The 24,694-nt window shown below is 37.8% G+C and overlaps 1 protein-coding gene across 1 annotated transcript in view; it reads left to right on the top strand.

Moving 5' to 3' along the window:
* Positions 1-484: 484 nt before the first annotated feature.
* The window catches only part of plch1 (phospholipase C, eta 1), a 74,246-nt gene continuing 50,036 nt past the window's right edge, over positions 485-24,694 (top strand). The window contains exons 1-2 of the mRNA XM_073853476.1: positions 485-673; positions 9,086-9,197. Of these exons, the coding sequence (XP_073709577.1) occupies positions 9,119-9,197 (79 nt within the window). The 5' untranslated portion in view covers positions 485-673; positions 9,086-9,118. The remainder of the gene's footprint in view (positions 674-9,085; positions 9,198-24,694) is intronic.

Raw genomic sequence — 24,694 nt, 5'->3', positions numbered from 1 at the left:
TCTAGCAATTTTTGTGTATTTCTATAAAGACATACATTTTGTGTAGCTGTGTTGACTATTGTCTTGAACATAAAGCATTTAAGAAATTTTTGGTTACACTTTATTTTACTGTTACCTTGTTATAGTGTAATTATACATAGTACTGAGTAATAATGAATCATAATTAATTTATTTGACTTCAAAGTACTTTCATATGAATTATGACAATGTTTTAAGGCTGGAATCACACATGGCATATTTCAGTCATGTGCATATCAAACTATGGTATTGGATAAACATCTTTAAATACATGAAAATGAGCAAATCAATTTTTTAAAAACGTTTTAATAAACAAACAAATAATTAAACTAATGATAGCGTAAGAATATTAACTGTAATTTTAATTATTTCTAGCTGCACGTGATTGACTGTCGGTCCATTCCGAATGATCCGCGCCAGTGTTTCCCGCTGCTCGTCTCTTAGCTCCGGTCAGTTTATCGGTCCTGAGCGTTTGAATGAGAGCAGAGACTTACAGTTAAACAGTAAACACTGCTCTACATGACCTTACTTTAGGAAGGAGAACCCTGGAAACACTGTGGCCTTGTGTAGAGGAAACTACACACAATGTTTTCATAAAAAAATCATCGGTACGAAAGCGGAATATTAAGCACACTGTTGAGTGTGAGAAACTTAGGTGAGTGATTTGTCTCTGTTCTTTGTTGAGAGCAGGTGCACGTTTGTACCGGACAGACATATCAGTTTTTTAGTCTGTTTCTAGTCCCTTTTCAATCATTTTCGCTACTTTCAAGAACTTTGTCAAGATTTTGTGCCAGTAAAATAACTGCAATCAGTTTAAACTAGCTTGAACACGTATGTGGGCATATTGTATTGATGTATTTACAAATTTGTAATGACAATCAAAGTACATATTTATTATAAACGAAACTGTGTACTGTGAGGCGATGTACTTTGAAATTTAAAGTGTTTACCACGAAAGGAAACTGCTTACCTTTCTTGTTTGGTACAGGTTTGACATTTGATAGATTTGGCATGACATTACAGACGCACTCCTAGGAAAATAAACAATGGTTTTATTGTAGCAGTAACCAAAGTGTAGTAACCATGTTTTTTGGCGGATTGCCATTTATATTTTACTACCAATAAAATGGTTACTGTACGTTTACTTTAATGATACAATTGTTAATTTCTGGATACACACATGCTGAAATGTAACTTACTTATAGTTAACTGTACTGAAATATATAGGTACTATAGTATTTTCCCTGCTGAAAAGACCAGCTAAAACCAGCCTATGCTTATTGGATGTTTAGCTGGTATCCTAGCCTGGTTTCTTACTTTTTTAACTGGTCAAATCACAAGACCACAGAGGATTTAAACCAGCTTGACCAGGCTAAAAACTTGGCTCTGCTGGTGTGCTGATTTAAGATGAAAGTAGCTGGTTTGAGCTGGTCCTCCCAGCCTGGCAAAGCTGGTTAAGCCAATCTTCCAGCCTGGTAAAGCTGGGATCAGCTGGTTTAATGGTGGGTCAGCTGGTCTTCCAGCCTGACCAGCTATGATCAGCTAAAAAGTGTCCCAAACTCCTCAAATTAGCCTGCTACACCAGCTTAACCAGCTAAAACCAATTTGAGAGACCAGCTAAACCAGCTTAAGTTGGTCTTTTCAGTATGGATTTCAACTTTACCATAAGTACTACTACAGTTATCAGTTCACAACAGAATACTGTAGCATACATTAACAAAGTGTAAAATAATATAATATAATATAGTGCCATATACTACAATACACTACAGTTTTCTATAGTAAATATTAAAGTATACTCTAGTATTTTTTTACATCTGAGTATTTTGGTGTATTGCAAATGCCCCAGACAAAGTAGTAAAACCATGGTTAATTTTTCATAAGAAACGGTTGGTAGGTTTTATGTTAGCTGGGTTGGCATTGAAGAGAGTTGACAGGTGGTCTTAAGGGAATGTAGATGCACTACACTTGTTCACATCACAGTTGGGATGTAAAGGTGACATCTCTGGGTGTATGTTATATTCAGGAAATATGCTAGCACATTCAGACATGTTGGCACAAGGTGGCGGTTGGTAAATTGATCCAGGTGTGTACAAGGCATGAACGCTCATAAATCACTGTTACTCATTTTCAACATTTCCCCAAATTCATAGCCTATATAACAGATTCATATACATCTTCGGATTAGCAGCCAACCAATATAATTTTTTTCCAAAAATTTAAATACAGTGTGTGGTTGCAGTTAATTTAATTATTCGAAGACCTGTGTTTGGATGCTCATAAATCAAATTATAATTAAAAAATGTTTTTATTTCACTGTGCCCACATAGATGCATTATGGTAAAGGTTAATGTTACCAAATATGAGATTGTAAGAGGAGCATTGTGTTTTTGTCACTGTAAAAAACTTCTATTCAAAGTCTGTGCATACTTTGTCTATTGGAACGTGCGGGGTAAAATGACTCCAGTGTTTTCCAAGCACAGTGTATCAGTTTGCTCCCATGCTCGGGTGTAGCGTAGGCCCGCAAACAAGCTTCTGAATGGAAGCGGAGACTCGATGAATTATTTAGCCTTTATTCTCTGGGAACAGAAGACGTGTTAACTGTATTCTGTATGTTCTTGGTGTGGCTGCAGTAAAGTTAGTCCTCCGTAGTCTTGTGATGTAACAGATCTTAGTGTCTGTCACTTGTTTTGGGTCATCATGGGCCCTAAAATGTCCCTACCACTCCTACTTGGATCAGCAAAAGCCAACGTGTCAGACTGTATTCCCCAAAATTTGGCAAATATAACAAAGGCCATCTTTATTCTTACATAGTTGTGAAGGAATGCTCATGTTCATATAAAAAAGTCTTTATACAGTAAACTTTCAGAGAATTCAATGCATAATAGATGGAGTGGGATGCTGGGAGGGTCATACAGGCTGCATGGGAAATTGAAAAGGTTGCAAAGATCTATATAGATCTTGCGATAACATGAGGGACAAGAAACAAACACATTGACCTTCTTTACTATAGTTTCACAATTCTAAGCAGTAAAGCTATCTTATACCCACACAAACATAATGCAGAAACACACGTGTCAGCAGTCTTACTGACCTGTATTTTCCTGTTTGACAGTATCTACTCCTACAGGACAAGTGATGGTACTACAGAGGGGGCTTGTGTTGGGAAAAATGTCCTACTAGTACACAGTGTGTGGAGGAGGTGTGGGGGTCAAGGGGTTAGCCCCTCCCCTACCTTAAATCTATTCTAAGTGCTGTCACCCCATTCCCTGGTTTCTTAACCCTCTCACTCTCACTGATGGCTGAGATTTATGAATGACTGTCTGTTACTTTAATATATTTACTCGCATACAATCGTAATGGATGCAGGGTTTGTTTCACCGTTTTCAAAAACGTTTGTACATTTTGTCTCTTCGTTTACACGAAAATGACATTTTAGGGTATAAAAGATACATTTTGAAAACTATGCTGTTAAAGGCGGGGTGCATGATCTCTCAAAGCCAGTGTTGACATTTGAAATCCCTAAACAAACACGCCCCTACCACCAATAGAATCTGGACCTTCTTTTGATAGACCCGCCCCACACATACACAACCCAGGCAACGATGTCGGTTAGTAGAGACGTCCCTTACTGCTGATTGGCTACTACAAGTGTGTTTTGGTACTCGACCCGACTCCCTTTTTCAAAGTGTTTTTCAAAAATTATGCACCCGCCTTTAACATTACTGTGTATATGAAAAAACGCAAATCTGTGAAAATGGTGACGTCAGGCACATTTTCGTAGTCAGTTGGTTGTGTTTGTGCTACTCTGCTACTTTTTATGAAATGCTTCTTCACCCTCAGGGTCACATGTAGTAATAAACCTACCTTGTTGTCTGTCCAAACAAAATTGCTTGATTTTTTAGCTGTCTTGATTGTTTGTATTTATCACTCTGCAGACGAATGCCTATATGCGCAGCCGTGTTTATTTACAAAGTAAGGAGGCGTGTACACCAAAGCATTTAAACGTCATGCGGGCGCCAACTGTGGGCGCTTGTCAGCGTTTCTTCAGTGCTTTGGATGATTATACTTCTGCTTTGTTTAGCATTCGTTGTACAATGCACCACCAGTTAAGCTAGGACCACACCAAATAATTTTTTTTATCGTATCAGATTTTCAAAATGTCATGACAGTACACCATGCACCATCAGATTACTGTATTTTTCAGTCTATAAGCCACGTTTTTTTCATATCTTGGCTGATGCTGCGTCTTATAGTCAGATGCGCCTTGTAAGTCAGTATGAATAAATTTTTACATTTATGAGGCAAGAGACAACATTACAGTCTACAGCCGCGAGAGTCCGCTATATGCTGCTCCTGTATTTATGTAATTCAATGGATTCAGTAATGTGGAATGACGAATATGCGAACTTCACGCTAGTTGGCTTGTTCGGTTAATTTAGCCTTTTCAACCTTCCAGGTAAGTTCTCTATGCTATGGTTTATCGTTGAAATAACTGATAATATTACTTTAACGTACAGATATCTATTCAGCCCGCTGTTCTGTCTGCTATTGTTTAGTTGAATAACTCGCCTTTCCAGATTAAATATCTGTTCTTCGGCTTGGATTTTGTGAAATAATTTTCTAAATAAACGTGACGTATAGTCCACTGTGACTTATATATGTTATTTCGTCTTAATGACGCATTTTTGATTGATACAGCTTATACTCCAGTGCAGCTTATATAGTCCGGAAAATATGTTAACTTCACAAACAACGCGAGTCTCCCCTCCTGAAAAAAACAGCATACCAGCAAGACCAGCATATGTTGTGTTTTGATGCTGGTTTGCTAGTGAACACCAGCTAACCAGCATCAAACCAGCATCAGCACCAGCATTAGCACCAGCATTAGCACCAGCTAAACCAGCACCAAACCAGCATTAGCACCAGCTAAACCAGCATTAGTACCAGCATCCCATGCTGGTCATACCAGCATATGTTGTGTTTTGGTGCTGGTATGCTGGGACCACCAGCTAAACCAGCATAGACCAGCATAATTCCCATGCTGGTTTGATGCTGTTTTTTTCAGCAGGGTCATCTAAGAACATAGGAAATCTTGCTATGTTTCTCACAGCCAAACGTGACTTCACAGTAAACAAACCTGGCGAACAATGTGCATAAAGAAATGACATTAATACAATGGACTGCATTTTTACATCTCTGCAGTTCATTTCACTTTGGACTGTGCTTGCTGCGGCACTTAATTGTTATAGTTTTATCTTTGATCAGCTCGATTTCTGATTGTCACATAAATTGAAATGATACCCAATCTATAGCGTGTGTGTGCGTTTGTCCTCGTGGTTTCCCCACACAACAAGATTTCTGATCATAAATATTCAACAAAAAAAATCTGATAAGATAATCGCTTCCACCACGAAGATGATCGGGAATTTACATAGTATTGTTGTAAGGGGGAAAATCAGCCCAAATTCAGCCCGATTATCATGTGGTGTGTACTCAGCTTTAGTTGTTGTGGTATTTGTCCCGCCCCTCCGACGCTGTGATTGGACGGCTGAGTAAAAATTGGCATTGATAAGCTTAGCGTTTCCCTCAAAAGTTGCATTTTTTTTTTCAATCTGGGTGCTCAGCACTGAATGCGGACAAAAATGCCAGCTGCTACCATTTAAAAAGCGTGGTACTTCCATTGGAAAAACTATGCTGAACGCAGGAAAAAATAATACAGTGTTTTTAGTTGTTATAGCATATCCATGTAAATGGGGATTGTTTTGAAAATGTTGTCATGTGTATGTACATTTTTTTCCTCTAAAGAGCAAAGGAAAATCTTTCAGTTTTTAGTTGTTGCCATGTAAAGTACCCTTAAAATGATGCCAACTATTTATCTTAGATTTTTGTACATGTTCTATGTTTATAGTTTTAAAAAAGTATTTCATTTTTAAATTAAGTAATGCTTGTTCTAGTTATCACCATTAAAGACGGAGGGCATGATCTCTGAAAGTCAATGTTGACATTTGAAATTACCTAAATAAACACGCCCCTACCCTAATAGAATCTGGACCTTCTTTTGATAGACCGTCCCACACATACGCAATCCAGGCAATGATGTCAGTTAGTAGACACCCCCCTTACTGCTGATTGGCTACAAGTGTGTTTTGGTACTTGGCCCGACTCCCTTTTCCAAAGCGTTTTCAGAAATCATGCACCTCGCCTTTAACTTGGTGCCAGAAATCAAAAATTTAAATAGCGGAAGTATTTATTGATCTGTCTGTCAATGCTATATGTAGTCCGTTATTAGGACGACTTTGGTGGGGGCATCAGCTGATAGATGACCAAAGTAAATTTGTTCTGCAAAGCCAGTTCATGATATATTTTTGAAAAAAGTGCAAAGATGTAACCTGCTCTTTTACATACTTTTCACATACACCCAGTGACATCTAGATTGAAAGAAAGTGAAGCTCATCTGATCTGCTGTTTGATACTGCAGTTGAGCTGGTATGTCTATTAGCCAACCAAGAGTACAGCAACTTGGCTCCTACAGTAATTTAATCACTGTCATGGTCACCCCTTAAAACTACTTAGCTAACAAGTGCTATTTAAAAAGTATACATATCTGTATTTTTATATGTAAAAATATTTAGGTATCTATATCTATATGTTTTTAAGATACAGTATATTCATTTTTGCAGAGCTTTTGCGTGCATATCTTATGAGTCCTTGAATTTCAAAGACACAAGCTAGAAACACAGAGCGTACATTATATAGGACATTATATTTTTGCATATAATAATGGTACCCCACCAACCAGATTATGTTCCCCATGGGCAGATGGGACTTTCTTATGACAGTACAAATAGCATGCTTTATTGAAAAGCCAAGTGCTCACATTACCACACTCTGACACTGTAATCATTCTCAATTTCCCCCCTCTGTGTGGATAATGCACGCTCAAAGAGGCTATTTGCCTCTTATCCTATAGCTAATGTACCCTATAGTCACGGGAATACATTTTCAGGCACATGTGGCGGCTTTTGATTGCCCTCACATTTATATTTCAGCTCATATGACAGTAAGGGACAAATTTGAGATGAGAGAAACCAAGAGCACTGTTGCAGTGCAGTTTTCTTGTTACAGGTTTTAATGGTGGGTGGGTGGGGTGTATTTTAAACGGGGCTCATGGGCCTTGTGGATTGGCTTTGAAGCATGTTGCACTTTGCAATACACCTAGTCCAATAAATTTAAGACTCAGGGTTTGTCGACTCGAGATTTGTTTTGAATCATTGCAATGCGGTTTTTCACATTTATAGCCAATCCTGTACATCAGGCATGGTATACAGTTGCTGTTCTTCATGAATATTACCTTTCCTCACGGATGTTATTACCCTTTGCTTTGACATGTCTGCCATGGATCGTTTTCCAAAAACTGTTTTCCAGATTGTGTTTTATTTTTCATGCTGCTCACTATTTCGCAGTCCACATGAGCCTTTGCCCTTTTCCTTTTCCAATATCTTTCATTTACTCTGTGGCTGATTTTCTTCTTAATGTAGTGTCCAGCAACACCTGTTGCATGTTCGTTTTTGGGTGATTTATAAGAATATTCGGAGAGAAAAGTGCCGGAAAAGCAGGACCCCTGTCGGCAGTGTCTGATTTCAGCTCGTGTCAGGAAATTAGTTCAGACTGAGGCCACAGGGTCAAACACATAGAGTTTGTAGGGGGGCTTCACAGAGGGCAAGCAAAATGTGAGGGATTATGGCTAATAAAATGCATTTTTTAGATGTATGAGCTGTAATTTATCTCTTTAGGGGTTTATTTTAGGACCCTGATCATATGCACAGCGAGTGATTATTTATGTTTTTGATACACTGTATAAAAAAATGCAGCATGAAGTTAAAACAACTTGGTTTTGCAAGTCAGTTCAACCTACTGTTTTAAGTTTTCACCTAAAACATTGACTTAACATACACTCTAAAAACAAATGGTGCTAAGAACCCTATTGTGCTATATAGAACCATATCTGGTGCTAAAGTGGTGCTATATCACCCCCGGATGGTTCTTCATAGGTGCTATGTAGCACTAAAAATTGTTCCCCTATGATTATGAGCTTTTAGTGCTATTTAGACCCAATGTTTTAGAGTGTATACAAACAAGTTGAATTTCTTTTTACTTAATTTGTTAAGTTAAAGTAACAAAAAAACATATTTTTAGATTTGACAAAAATGCTGCATTTTTGCAGTGTAGTCTTAAAATGAAATGATCACATGAGATCAGGGGGCTCAGACGACTGAGGAATAAACATAATCAATTATATAGCCATCAGATAAATGTTCCTGGTTATTTTGGAAGTAAGATGTATAATCTAAAAGAATTGTAAAAATATTCTGCAAGAAAATAAAAACCTAGAAATAATAGCATACAATTTAAACCTCCAGAAAAAATATCACACAATCAAAATAGAAATCTTTTGACATCACACCTATATAAAGTATGCCACGGTACATAATTGTTTGAGCGCTTTAAACTGTGTCAATGTGTCAATTCGCTCCACTTATTTATCTCTTCCTTCTTTACAATCTCTTGTCTTTTGTAATCATAGCAGTACAATCAGGGTTGTAACTGTATGTCTGCACCTCTCATCACCAATCTGAGCTCAATGAGATTTAAGACTTGTGTATATGTGATCAGACTCAGTATAGATCATTAATCAATAACTCTGATATCACACAGTTAAAAATTAATGACATGTTCAGTCACAAAAGGAGGTCACATATATGACCATAGACCACAAAACCAGTCATATGGGTCCTTTTTTAAAATTTGATCCCAGGTGGGCTGAGATTCATACATCACTTGAAAGCTGAATAAATACGTTGATTTTTAGGATAGGGGACAGTATTTGTCTGAGATAAAACTATTTGAAATTTGAGTGTGCAAAAAACGATCAAAATATCAAGAAAATCACATATATTGCCAATTTCAAGTGCATCACACAGTTTAAATATATGTTTAAATGTAATACCTACTGGATATCACTTATTAACATAAAATGCATCATTTGTTTTTTTCTTCATTACAGATTTTTCATTTTCCATCCTTCCTGGATCTCATCATGAGCTACAGGAAGATGGACAAGCATGGAAGTCCACAGTATTGCCGTCATTTTCTGGCTGATAATGGCATCTTTCATGGTAGGTCTTTGCTGCTTGAATGATGGACATCATAATACTGTAGTGTAATACAGACCCTTCACAGTAATGTTTAGGACTAGGATTTCTCCAAAAAAAGTATAGATGGTGGTCTTTGATAAGTTAACTCAATCACATGCAATGACTGTCAAACTAAAAGGAAATGTAACTGTGAGTTTTAAACACAAGGTGGTGCTGTGATTCACATTATGAGAATAATCAAGTTCAGGCAAGCAGTACAGGAGGGAATCCTCCTGGCTTGAGATGACATATGCAAAAATGGTGTCAGCGTCCCTAATGTCATGTCACCAAACACAAACCTGTCAGCCTGCTCTTAACAGCAATATTACCACAACACTTATAAGAAATGACAACAGATGATTTAAAAATGTAAATAATTTTCAAGAATGTATGTATAGAAATTACACTCTAAATTAGTGCTAAATAGCACTAAAAGCTCGTAATCATAGGGGAACCATTTTAGTGATATATAGCACCTATGAACCATCCAGGGTTGATCTTGCACCACTATAGCACCATATATGGTTCTATATAGCACAATATGGTTCTACACAGGTACTACATAAAATGGTTCCCCTATGATTACATGGTTCTATATAGCACAATATGGTTCTACACAGGTACTACATAAAATGGTTCCCCTATGAAGTCAATGAACCACTTTTAGTGCTATTTAGCAGTAGCTAAGGTGGGAATATTGGTTGATAAATGAGGTTGATAGACTGAGAATACACCTGTTGTATGTACAGTATATTGATGGGACAAGGTGCATTCTTGAATGGGTGAAATGGGTTGGGTGGTTGTTTTTCTGTGAGAGTTGTGAAGATTGTGTAGTAGCCATGCTGTTGTTGATGTATGATGCAGCCAGTCTGTCTGTCTGCTCACAGGTGTTTTGTCTGGTATTTCCTGCTTGCTTCATTAATTTAGGTCTTCCTGTACAGCTCGGTGGAGCATTGCATTTGCAGTGCAAAAGGTCGAACCCAGGGACCACAAATACTTATAAAAAAATTTATAGCTTGTAATGCACTGTCAAGTCGCTTTGGATAAAAGTGTATAAATATATAAATATATATATCTACCCACATTCTTAAAATTAAAGAGGTCAATAAAAAGCCCTCACCTTAAGAAAACAGTTAATGCAGTTATGTCTTGTGTATTGGCTTATGTGTCAATGTGTAAATCGATTCGATTCAGGTAGGTGGGTTGACTTCCCAAGTAATGCCTGGACAGCCCAATTTGATCTCTATGATCACCTCCAAACAAACCTTCATGTCACACATCTACACACAAAACACACACACAAATGAATAGATCAAGGAAGTCTAACATTGTCCTGACCTGACAGATTTTTAAGACGGTATTGATTGCCTCATTCCAGCCACTCCACAGCCCACCTGGGATCAACTTTAATCTATTCTTGGGACCTTATGAGCTTCGAATGGTTATTCTAGACTACTTGTTTGCAGTGAGCACAGCAATGATCCTTTTAAGACATTCAGCACTTTTAGAGAAGTAACGCACACACAACGTGAAGCTTGCTTATTTGCATGATATGAATATGGTTCCCTCTAAGGTATTGGAGACGATTCGCTCATATTTTATAGGACTTATTTTCTGACTGTCACTGATGTGGTGTGATGGATGAGAGGGATAAAGATTTTGCCGGGAACTGCTTACCAATTTAAAAATAAGCAATTGTTTTCCTCCGATAAAGTTTGTGGTGTTACAAATGTTCATTACTATTACAACTATTTTTTTTACCAATCATTTTAGTTAGTTGGATATACAAGTATGTAGAAACAAAGTTTTTGAGAGGAATAGATCATTAAAAAAAAGAATTATGCTGTGTCTTATCCTTAGGTTGTAGACCAGATGACAAAAATGATTAAGTGGAGGGTAAATTATATTTTAGAGCAATTGCTATTGTATGTAGTTGTAGCGATGACATTTATGGTGCTTTTTGTCCCTTTTGCATCTTGACATTCCTATTGTTTTACTATGCTTTTGAAAATTCATAACTAAATGTACAGCACACCTCCGTCTGTGCTAAACAGATAAAAGTCAGATTAAAATGAGGGTCAGTTACTGACAAATGTAATGCATAATTGCCTGGGCAGCCAAGGAATGTATTTTTTATATTTATAAAACACATTATCACCATTCAAACGTATTCCACTGGATACACTGTCAGTAAAAATTGTCAAAAAAAGCTGTCACTGGGGCAAAACCCTTTAAATATGTACCATTTGGTACAGGTATATGGCACTAATATGTACTTTGAGGTACCAATAAGTACCTCTGACAAACTCTTTAGGTGCAAATGTGTACTTTTTGGAAACGTGAAAGCTAGCCATTTTTTTTTTCAATTATTTTCTGACTGTAGATGAAATAAAATATATATCATGTCATTTTAATCTTTTAGAAACCTTTCGCTTAACTCGTGTCAGTGCTCATTGCTCAGCAATCCATCATCACGTGATGAGACCGTTCATTCATTATTACAGAAACATGGCTTAATTCTAATCCCTATGGCGCTTTAATCACTTTACTCTCAAATAATCACAAATTCCAACCAAACTGAAGCCCCCTCGGTTACAATTTCCACTTTGACTTACTGCGTTTCTCCCTACCTCTGTATTTAAGAAATCAATGCATTTGATCTTAATTAAACTTAAGATAATTTCCTGTCTGTTAACACACAAATTGGCTAATGCGAATAAGACTCCTAGTTATTTGCTTTCAGTTTAGATTTTAGGAACGATGCCGTATTGATGTGAATAATGTGTTGACCCCCGCGCTTTCGGACACCCGAATCACCTTCATAACAGCCACCTCCCCTTGTTTCCCCCTCCCGACTGCATAATTCGCATGTGTACTGGAAAATCACAGATATTTCCTCGTGCAGACATTAAAGTCCTTGACATCTCCGAAAAGAGAGCGAGCAGAAAAAAGCGCGCGTCAGGACAGAGCGCGCGCTGCACTGAGCGATGATTGGAGAGGTCCTTTCCGCGCGCATTCACAGAATGAATCCACATGGATTTTAATCGATTAATTCAGCAGATGAAGCCAGGAACCAATTATATTCAAATTTCCAATTCGTCTACATTTAATTTTATGAAGAGGATGGTGACATTACATAGATGTATATGGAAGAGTGCAGTAACACCTGCTTTCTGAAGCGCATGCCATATTTTCTGATTACCATACTGAATTGGATACGGCACTTAATGCGGTGTTTACCCGCTATTAACTACAATGGCGGAGCTGGAAGTTTCGAAAAATATCATTTTTGAGAAGGGTAAGTCACCTATTTTGCTACTGTAACATCTTTCGCATAATTGTTTTATTTTTTCCGTCTGTCATCATTGCGCGTCACTGTGTAAGTGTCAATGTCTTGGTTTTTATTATTGTCCATATCAGAGCGATATTTGCTAAGCATATGACACTTAATTAAGACAACAAAACAATGAAATGCTAGATTAATTCTTTTATACAACATTTGCACGTGAGTGATGTTGTTAGTCTGTTTTATTATTGCGCTGTGTTTGGGTTTGCTCATTCATGACTTTACTGAAGTACTGTGGGTCAGCGGGTGCTGTCCATGGTGCTACATCGGAATGCAGTTTTAGTCAGTGGGAGGGGGACGAGAAGCTGCGCTCCAAAACACTCATGTACAGACTGTGCCTAATTGAATGCTTGACAGCTATTCAGCTTCCCAACCGTGAATCTTAATGTTTTGTAATTGAGATGATCATTTTTATGTTACTAATTATATTAGAAATGTCCTATATAACCGTGTTTCATTTGCATTCTGCGAACAATACAACAATCAAACAAGGTGTTTTACTCCTTGCCATATTAGGGTGGGGTTAGTTGCTGTTATTGGTTCAAATAATGTCATTGGTTTGCTTTCACATGGCCCTCATAATCATTAATTTGATTATTTTTATTTCTGTTCCATGGATATCTTCGACTTTAGGGACTATATTTTTAACTGTATACTGTCTGCTATAATAAATACTCCCCACACACCAATAACGAAAGCTCTTTCTTAAGCTTTAAGTCGTTTATGGGTGATATGCCATGTCAACAGGTTCATCTGTACCTTTAGTTGAGTTTACGTGGGGGTTTGTGTCTGAGGCTATACAGTTTAGTGCTTTCTAGCAAAGATGACATGGCTCCCATATATTTATTAAAAATGTGCCTTTCTTGTCAGATCATGATGATTTACTCCACAATGTTGGAAGTTCAGCTACTCATATGCATAATTTTCCTTTTTAGTTCCCATTTAATTTTAAGTTTTTCCTGTGTGGGTATTTTGAGTGCCTATCAATTAAATTTTTAAGTTGTTAGAGACAAACTTAATTGGCCATTAACTTGGCCCTTTGACATAAATTAAAAGATTTTTGGGAGTTGGTTGGTAGTCTATATTAGTAAGCACAATTTCGTAAACATGAATTTTCATTTTAATATTCAGTAGCCATAGGCTTTTACAACCACCCACTCTTTATCATCTAATAGGCCTCAGTGGCACAACAAACATCATTATAGCCAAACTGGAAACACATTTCCATTCAATGTGTCTCTCTATAGCGATTCTTTATGAAGTGAAGGAGATTAGACTGATCACAGGAGTACCCATGTCTGTTCGGTGAGATACCAGTATCAGCTCTGCTCCATTCTTGTACTGGGTAAAGGAAAATGGCAAAGGGGAGGGGCTTTCCCAACTGGCCAAATACCTTCCTGAACATCTCCCTCAACGCCTGCCTGCCTAACAGTGCTTCTTTGATGTCAATACTGGGGAATGCTGTCAGAACAGCAGTCATGAATACATTAAAATTCTGCACAGTTATTTTTGCTCTGATGGATTTTGGGAGCTCAGTGGGGTTCTTGTTGAAAGTGGTGATGCAGTATGAGTGAAAGCAGTAATAGCATCATTTTTTCTAATTAAGATAGAGAGGATGTAATCAGGGGTTATTTTCTGTGTTTAGATCCTCAATTTGGTGCTTGACTGTTGGGGGTTTCAATTCAAAAGGAAACACCATGTCGAATATTATGATGTTTATCAGGGTGCAATGGCTGGATTTTTTCTTGGTTAAAGGAATACCCACGGAATACCCAAATAAATAACAGCATGAGAAGGAAAGCAATTGTACACTCTTAAAAATAAAGGTCCTACGGAAGTTTTTTTTTACAGCAATGTAATAGATTTGTGGCTTTCCAAAGAACCATTTAGTTAAAGTTGCAAAGGACTTTAGAAGGATCTCTTGACAGAAATGCAATATATAATATTGCTGTGTTCATTAAACAATTTATTCATTTCTGTCATTATTATTTTTTTTATTCATGTGCCCTCATTAGGCCTGTCACGATAATTACTTTATTGACTTATTGCACGATTAATAAACATGACCTCTGTGATTTTTTTTTGGCGATATATTGCGCATGCACACACACACGCACGCACACACACAGAGTGGACAGTGACAGGTTAAAGGGACACTACTCTTTTTTTGAAAATAGGCTTAGCATAATCCATTGAATCTAATTAGACCATTAGCATTGCGTTCAAAAATAACCCAAGAGTTTCCATATTTTTCCTATTTAAAACTTGACTCTTCTGTAGTTACATTGTTTACTAAGACTGATGAAAAAGTCAAAGTTGCGATTTTCTAGGCCGATATTGCTAGGAACTATACTCTCATACGATAATCAAGGACTTTGCCCCGTACCATGGCTGCAGCAGGCAATATGATTTTACGCAACGTCCGAAAATAGTCCCCAGCTATTAAAAGTTACCAAGAGAGGACTATGAATAAATAGGAAAAATATAGAAACTCATTGGATTTGTATAATAATAATGTTTGCCGGGTGTTGCTTTGTCAAATGCATGTTATATACGACTCAAACTAACAGTGATTTCAGATTGATAAGGCAGGGCTCCAGACTAACTTTTTTCACTAGGAGCACAGTGGCCCGCAACTGAAAATTTTAGGAGCGCAACCAGAAAATTTAGGGGCACACGCCGTAAATCAACATGCTAACCAAATATTCACATTTCTACTAATTTTCACTGTATTACTAGTAAATACTTTAATGCTAGATGCAGAAAGTACAATGTGCTGTTTCAAATTCAGTGTCACATCACAAAAAAAGTCAAATTTACTGGTCACACATGTGCGACTGGATGTAAATTTCAGTGGCACACTCTCAGAATTTTTTTGGCAAAATGCCACCATTTGGTGGCAGTCTGGAGCCCTGTAAGGACTTACTGATCAAAAGTCGTAGTACATGAAATAGCTGTGCATAATATTGGCTGTGCGATTCAGAATATTTATCGGCCACATATGAGTGTATATCGGCATTTATCGTTGCATCCCTAACACTCACAAATGCGATCAAACTCGTCTAAAGCAATATACCGTGTGCAGCCATGATTTACACTGAACAATAACTATGACTGAACCAATGACTGGTACTATACATTTTATAATATTTATTTATTTATGTTTGTTATTATATCTTAATGTTCTTAAAAAAATAAAAGTTATTCTTATGAATGGTGTTCTTACATTATTATGCTGTTTTATAGTCGGAATATAATCAGTGACATGGTCTTAAAATGACAATATTGATTATCAGCATTATTTCTAGTGCAATTAATCGGCTTATGAAAAGTAGCTATCGTAATAAGCCTAGCCCTCTAAAGAACACCCTTTTGTGGTGATCTTTCTCTAATAACATCAGCCTGATGGCTTGGACAGAGCATCCGTTAACCCCGCCCCCCTCCAACTATTAGTCTGCTGCAAGTAATTCGTCACAATACGGAAGTCGATGGTGTCTTCCAGTTCACGGGACTTCCATAGAACTATTTCTTTTTTACCCTTTGTATAGTCTAAAGTTCAATCTTTCCACAACAGAGAACCTTTATTGAAACAGAAAAAGGCTTTGGATGTTAAAGGTTCTTTATTAAACCACATAGTCAAAAATGGTTCTTCTATGAGTTTATGTAGCACCTTTATGTATAGGAATGTAGCACATGTCAACCTAAACCCTTATAGCATGGCAGTGCAACACTGATATTATGTGTTTGATTCTATGAAAATGCACATTCATATAAAATCCTCAAAAAACATCAGCGCAGTGCAAGAAATGCATGAATATATTAGATTAGATTCAATGTTATTGTCATTGTGCCGAATACAACTCTAAACAGAAGTGCAAATAGCAATATGTACATAATTGAATACAAATATAGTAGAACATCCAATAAAGATCTTATGGAGTAAAGTATAATGTACTGAGAAGAGACCAGCTCATGCCAATGTTGTGAGTACATGGTGAAGAAGTATAAAAAGACCAGAAAATGCAATAAAAGAGGTGCAACAAAGAAGCATGCAGTGTAAATGTCAGTTTCCCAGTGCATATATGCATTGTTAATGGCAATTAACATGTTAAATTAACCTGATGTTTGAATTTATATGTTAAGACAAGCAGACTAATTTGCATAGCAAGCCCAGCACATTTAGCTATTCCAGTATAGAGCAGAACACGCTCAATTTGGTGTTTTCCCCTTTCCAACCAAAGACCATCTATGTAGTCAGGAGAGCTTAAATGTCACATTGCAGCCTACTGCCTCTGAGATGGACATCTCTCTCCATCTGACCAGCGGTCAGAGCCCACAGGTCAAGAAGCAGCGCAATGAACTAATACAATTTCATATCTGAATGAATTCTTCACTAGCATGTATAGCGGCGCATAAGAGAGGGAGACGAGTGAGAGAAAACGAGGACAGCGAAAACTCTGAGATGTGAAGAAGACGTGAAGAAATGCATTCATATTGCATCTTCTGAGAATAAATGATTTATAGCAGAAGTTCAGCTGATTTCACGAGGAGCAGAAGAGATTTTAATAAGTTAGTGGCTTCCCCTGCACTTCAACTCTCAAACAACATAAAACAATTCACTGCATAGGACCTCAGAGAGATCCACCCACCTTGGCTAGTTAAATCCCTGCTATTAGATTTTACAAAGAGCTTACTTCAGATTACTACATATTTAAACACAACCTTACTTAAGAGATCACCGGATACATTAACTTCTCGTGTGAAGGAACACAACACTGTTTTTTGCTGTGATTTCCTCATCATATTTGTCTTTCTGTAGGTAATTGGTAAAGCAGCCATTATGTAAACAGCTCAAAAGGTTGTGGATTCAATCCAAGGGGACACTCATACTGATACAATATATACCAAGTATATAATGCTCTGTAAGTTGCTTTGGATTAAAGCTTCTGTCTAATGCATAAATAAAAATGTTATTTACTTCACCTGTGACCATTACAGATGTTGTGGAAGCCCATTCAGGTTGTAATACTAAGATTATCTGCTTTGTCTGTATTACCGCTTACTTTGACCCTCCAGGACACATCTGTTCAAAGCCCCACATTTGTCCACTACAATGCATGAGTTATTCTGTGTAAATCCCTTTTCGGTTTTGCTTTCGACAGTCAGAAAGGTTCAAAGGCTGTTTGTGAATAGCTGGTGTGATAGACGATGGATGACCAAAGAAAGGGTGGAGTGGTGGGTAAAGACGTGGGCGTCCGTAGTGGACCCTCAGAGAGGGAAGACGGCTCGCAGTCTCGAGGGAAGTGAGCAAGCAAGAGTTCATCACGAATAACACTCAGTTCTGAGCGGATGGTTTTATGTTTTTTTGCGTTTTGATGGCTTGTTGGGACCTTTCTCTGTGACGTTACAAAGATCTGCCATGGCCAATGTGGCGTCTCTCTTGGCCCGGAGGTTTTATCATGTTGGAGGCAGTGTAGCAATGCCGCAAAAGTGTCGTTTGGCTCATATAGGTGAGAATAGAGCAGGTTTTTTGCTTTTCCTTTTAAGTGTTTGTGTGCACTCTTCAGCCAGAGATCTTAAAATCAATTGGCTTTATTGCTCTGTTTAATTTAATGGCTTTCAACTAAAAGCATCATCTTATTCCCTGACCTAAATTTAACTTGTGTCTTCATTAAACTGACATCTGTGTGCTGCTGTTTGTACCATCGCATTGCATCAGATATGAGACCCATTTGGAAAAATAAAATAATGGATTTTCTGCCTGTTATCACTTCTCAGAAATTCAAACAGGACGACAGGAATGCAGAGACTGAGAGATGGTGCTGGTTTGATTGCATCTTCGCATTATGCTTTCTTTACCAGACTGACTATATTTGTTGTTAAATATTTTGTGGAACAGATGGTTACCAACACAAACCATAGTGCTTTGTCTATTTTAAGCCTGAGAGAGGTCTGTGATGAGAGGGAGAACGGATTAATAGGAATGCCAAGGTATTCCTATAACTTTCTCTTTAAACGGCACATTTCTTTCTGCTTTTTTGGTGAGCACCTGCTTGTGTCTGTCTTGTTGTAGATTGTTTTTTGCAACATGTAATGGAAAATTTGATGCATGAAAAGAGTGAGTTGGATTTGAGGTGCAGGTGAGTGTAGCAGCACTGGGTTTTTATCAAATGTTTGACTCAACAATAAGAGCATGAACAGGCATGGTTATATTGCTGGGTATTTATAGCACATGCTGTGCACATACACAGTCTAATCTGGTTTATTGGTGTGTGTTTGACATGTTCCTGATCCCGATTTTCTGTTTTACATTGCCGTAAGGCTCTGTGAACATTTTGAGAGTGATGATAAAACATCTCAGTGACTTGGCTGTGATACAGACATCTTTGTGGAGAGCCTTTTATCCTCTTATGCTAAGAAAACCGGCTTCAGCCAATGATGATGTTTAGTGTTCAAATGGTTCTTCTTCAGGGCCCAGATTTGGTTACCCAACAGAGTAAAAGTTAATTTTATTGTACAGCTGATGGGGCAGTTTTCCAGACAGGGTTTAAGGCTAGTGCTATGTCTTAGGTGTCCTAAAGGGATTCTTCACCCCAAAATGAAAATTCTGTTAGGGATGCTCTGATCGATCTACCGATGATGCTTGCTATGCTTCTCAATGAATTACGGTGAATTGCCGCAAAAGCCAGAGAGCGCTCTCGTGCAGAAACTCAATATGCGCTGCAGACGAAGAACCATACACGTGCAGCTATGACACGCAGCTCCAGGAAATGGCTTAATAAGGATATATTTATATTGCTGTTCTTTAAACATTTTCAGGTATTTTTATGATAATAAAGACTATGTATAATAATTATGTTTGAGGAGTGTTGCTTTCTCAAATGCAATAATATTGACTGTGCGATTCATAATAGTGATCGGCCACTTATATTTGGTGGATATCTGCATTGATCGGAGCACCCTTAAATTCTGTCATCATTTACTCACACTAATGTTGTTACAGACCTTTATGAGTTTCTTTATTCTGTTGAACACAAAAGAAGAAATTTTGATGTTAAATGGTCTAATGGATTCAATGGATTATGCTAAGCTATGCTAAAAGTGGTACCGCTAGACCCGGAGATCGGCTGAATTCCAAAAACTATAAAAATCAAATGTTTAACTCTAGGAGAGCTGGAAATTAGCACATTTTCAAAAAAATTGGAGTGTCTCTTTAATATAAACCCTGTCCAGGAAACTTACGATGTCCTTTAAATCAAAGATATTAAATGTATTTAATCTATTTCTTGATGATGAATAAAAACAACCTTAAAGGGGCCATGGCACAAGACTTTTTTAAGATGTCAAATAAATCTTCGGTGTCACCAGAGCACATATGTGAAGTTTTAGCTCAAAATACCATATAAATAATTTATTATAGCATTTTAAAATTGCCACTTTGTAGGTGTGTGCAAAAATGTGCAGTTTTGGGTGTGTCCTTTAAAATGCAAATGAGCTGATGAAATTCAAACACTAATCGCAATGATGGTGGTTTGTTGCAATTAAAACTCAATTGTGCTTTTCTTTGCAGTAAATGGCATTGCTGTGGTTGGATAGTTCAGATTAAGGGGTGGTATTATTATAATAAGAGCTCCTTATGACATCAAAAGGAGAGCCAAATTTCAACTATCTATTTTTTCATGTTCTTGCAGAGAACAGTTTACCAAAACTAAGTTACTGAGTTGATGTTTATCACATTTTCTAGGTTGATAGATTGACCCAATAATAGCACTTAAACATGAAAAAAGTCAGATTTTCATGCCATGGCCCCTTTAAAACAAGGTTTTCAGCTAAAATTGACTGTAATGTTTCTTACATTTTGATGTTTTTTTGCTTTTGGCTGTCACAGCATGGTCTGTACTACAGGGCAGATCAGTTGTGGAACCTGTACGCAGGTGTCTAACTGCATAATGCATGTGTCGTCCCATGTTTTGTGTTCCTGCTCTGATGGTTCTGAACATACAGTGCTTTGTGATTTAGGCATCAGAGAGCCTGAGCTTCTATGACCCAATTATTCAGTGTTTGATATCTCCCTGTACTTCTCACCAACCCGCTTTGATCTGCTCTCTTCTTCAGCCGCCCGTCTGATGAGCACATTTAGTTCCTGTGACTCTGTAATATCTAAAAAGACAGTCTCTCCCCACCCCCTGCTTTATTTACTCTTTTTATCCCTTTCATTCAATCTTTCCTGGGTCAAAAGCGTCAGTAATTTATTGTCCCACAAATTCAATTTATTCTGTCTCTAAATTCTACTTCTGGTTGCTCTATTGCCTTCTGACACTGTGGTAAGCTGCAGTTTTGTCTAAATCTGTCTGGCCCACAGACGTAAGTCGAGATTTTCTCGTTCACTAGCTTTGATTAAACAATCAGGTAGACTGCATCATGAAATGAGGCATAAATAATAAACTGGGCATAATGACAAAAATAAAGATCTGCTTGTCTCACAGTTCTTAAGGTGCAAACTGGCAGCCTGATCTCACGAAAAATATTTTACGAGTTTGCTAATTTGTATGAATTCACAAACAAATACAATACAAAAATGTATGATTAAAGTCTGATGTTTAAATGCAGGGTTCATGATATCTTAAATCCAATATTGACAATTGAAATCACCTAAACCAACACGCCCCTTACAGCTGATTGGCTACAAGTATGTTTTGGTTGTCGGCCCGACTCTCTTTTCGCGTTTTTTAGATATTGTGCACTCCGCCTTTAATGTGTTCTCAGTTTGTCACACCACAGAAAAATGTGTCATTAACCACCCAGCAAATTTGAATGATGAAATAAACTACCAAGTAAATAAAATAAGTTATCAAAATCTTGGACAAATAGGCAGCATTCTCTGCTCTCTTTTGGAAGCATGTCCAGTCAGTGTCGGCCCTGAAATCACACCCACTCTCAGGAAAGCTTTTTCAACTTTCAAATACCGCTGCAACATAAATGGATGCTTACGATTATGTTAGGGGCGGGGCCCAGTGCTAGCCTGGCTAACACCAGACCAGTCTCATAGAGAATGAGACGTGGTTTGGGAACCATACGCTTATTTTCTTATATTTGAGGCGTGGTTTACGAATGCCCAGAGCCGTTTATTGGGCACTTCGAATGTCTATCAAATGCGTCTGTACGTAGCTCATAGCCAATTGTTTAAATAATACCAGATGATTTATGTAGAGCGACATAAATTCAAATGTAAACAGCTTTTATCGGAACTTGTGCACACAGCTGAAAGCTATGCAACTATACCGGTAGCTGTATATTGATATTGAAAAGCAACACAATTAAGTGGCACTGTGACAACCACAGTACAGGCATAATGACAATATGATATTAATAAATACCACTTACCATTTATAAGTTAATTGTACTTCGTCTACGATGATGCCTAGCAGGTTGGTTCTATAAAACTCCGTGGCTATCATGTCTTGCCATATCCAAACATCCTTCTTGGATATGAAATAGTTTAATGCCAAAAGTTGCTTTTTTTAAATAAACTTGCGTTCAGAACTACTTCGAACACTATCTAAGGCTGCATTGAAAAGTAACTTCGCATCTGCACCCGTGTTGGATAAACAAAACTGCTTTGGTGTGTCGCATAGACGTCGTCATCGTCTTGCTGCTCCTCCCCATTCTGTGATTGGTTCCCTATTTCAGGGGCAAAAAAGGTCCATAGTTTCCATGCTAGACTTGCAGCGTGAATAAATTTGCGCGCAAGGCAGCATGGGGAAACCCACGCTAGCCCAGTGCGTGATTGAGTCACAGTTTTTACCTTGCCCATATAATCCTGAACACAAAAATGTTTAACAATCTAACTCCATAATTCTGTACTACCCTAGCTCACAGTCTTTGTAATGTTTCAGCAATGCATTTCTAAGATGTATAATGTGTTTAGAAACAATTCTCTGAAATGACTTTACACAGACCAATAATGAAACCCCACCACTAATCCCAACATCACAGGGGCGAAATGTACAAATATGTACGAATGTGCGTGTAAGAATTGATATGAATTAGCCACCTTGTAAAATACATACGAGTTACCATGAGATTATGTTGAAACTGCTGACATTTTTATAAAAGACCAAAAAAGCGCAGATGGAAGTGGTGTGGGTTATTTATTTAAAAGGTGCAAAAGTTGCAGGCACAACAGCTGATTTCCATAATGACCAACGCAAACTAAGAGCAGCGCAAATAGAGGGTATGCACATGACGTAAATAAATTACTTGTACTTTAGGAGACTGATTTCAGGGAATTCTGCACCGGAGTGAAATTAATTCTGTCACTTTAACTTATCATTATCAGGTCAAGAAATGGCAGGGAAGGCTGGAGGTAAGGGGCTCGTCTCAATCCTCCTCCTCGAGAGTTCTCACCTCTCTCTGCAGCCTAATGAACACGCTGCCCTCCCTCTCTTTATTCCCTCGAGAGCCGTCCCGAATCCCCACAGTGAGGAGAGCGGTAATCGGGCGTGAAGGTTTACTCAACACAAGACTAATTTGTTTCAAATGAGCTGGAGAGACTCAGTGTAATAATAACAATAATAGGAGTCCAACAGTAGGGCAAGAGACTAAGAGAATGAGAAGACATGGCAAGAGAGAGAGAGAAAGAGTTCAAGAGACACTAACCAATGCCCCCTATAAACTGTTCATTAATTTTGACCACTAATTAAAATGGATTTCTTAATTTGGAGATGTAATTGATGATCTCCAATTGGAGAGCATGCGCTTGTACATGGCCTTTAAACCTCCGGGGGCGTTCCTCCAAACCCATTCGTTTGGTCATCGGAAGTACCAATTAAAGTGTTTTGGCATTCAAGTAGAGGCCGCATGTCCCGCTGTGTGCATGGATGCTGAGTGCCCTTGTGCGAGTTGTTGTGCCCTTTGATTTGTTGTTTCAGTGTCTTTAAAATTCTAGTCACAGCTGTATGGGTCGACGGGACCCACTGAGTCCTTAACAAAAGGACACAGTTCTCCACATGCTTTTACTAATGCACTCCGTATGGAAAGTTAGAGGTCGCACTGAAGCAACATGTTTTCATTTCCTCTATATAGTTCCTCTGTTTCTGAAATAAAAGAGTGATTTAAAATGTGTTATTGAAAGTAAATCACAGTGAGCCACCATTTATCAAAAGTATGGCTTGCATGTTGACAGTACTGCATTCGGGAGACGTTCAGATCCATGATGACAAAACACCAAGAGAAGCTAATCACAAAAGCAAAATGTTTCTGCATAAATGTTTGCTAAAAGGTACACAGTGTCTGGCTTTGGATGAACTCGTAAACTTACTTCTATAACATAGCGAGTATATCTGCATAAACAGCTGCACAAGTCTCTTTGAGAGAGTACCTCTGCACACCTGTTATACACACACACACACACACACACACACACACACACACACACACACACACACACACACACACACACACACACACAGGCCCGACAAAAGCCAATCTATACTTTCTGTCTTTTTCTCTTACTGTCAGAAGATGATCTCCTGTGAATCTATAAAGTTTTGATGTCGTTAAGATGTTGAACAAGTGAAAGTAAGTTTACTTTCAGGCTTTTTGTGTGTGATGAATCTATTATAGGCAGTTATACCAGGGGGCTTTTGAATGCTTTATTCTGATTGGTTGAGAAAAGTTCCATGGGTGTTGATTATTTTTCAATAACCGCACACCTAACCTTTAAAATGTTAACAAATAGGCACCAGAACAATATTTTTGGTAACCGTGGTATAAGCGTAATAATTGACTCCGGTCTTTTGAATTATTCGAAAATAATACACACTCGCGGCATAACCACCTTGGGTGTGCATTATTTTTTTATAATTCAATGGCCCGTTGTCAATTATTCCTTACATATATAAACAATATCCACATTGAGATTAAAGACAGAATTTTATTGAATTAATTAATAATTATCTTAATTATTTAAACCCTCGGTTTGTTACAATTAACTCGACCTATAGGGTAAGTTGTAACGTTTGCACTCCTGTCACTTTTGTAATTGTACGATAACGGTAGATCCCACAAACAAACTAAGTGTTCATTTGTAGCAGAGATGTGTGTGTTACACTGTAAAAAATTTGCTGTAATT

The sequence above is a fragment of the Misgurnus anguillicaudatus genome, chromosome 15 (assembly GCF_027580225.2).
Source record: "Misgurnus anguillicaudatus chromosome 15, ASM2758022v2, whole genome shotgun sequence".
Classification (NCBI taxonomy): Eukaryota; Metazoa; Chordata; class Actinopteri; order Cypriniformes; family Cobitidae; genus Misgurnus; species Misgurnus anguillicaudatus.
The sequence above is the reverse complement of the archived record's forward strand: the minus strand, read 5'-3'. Positions and strand labels throughout refer to the sequence as shown.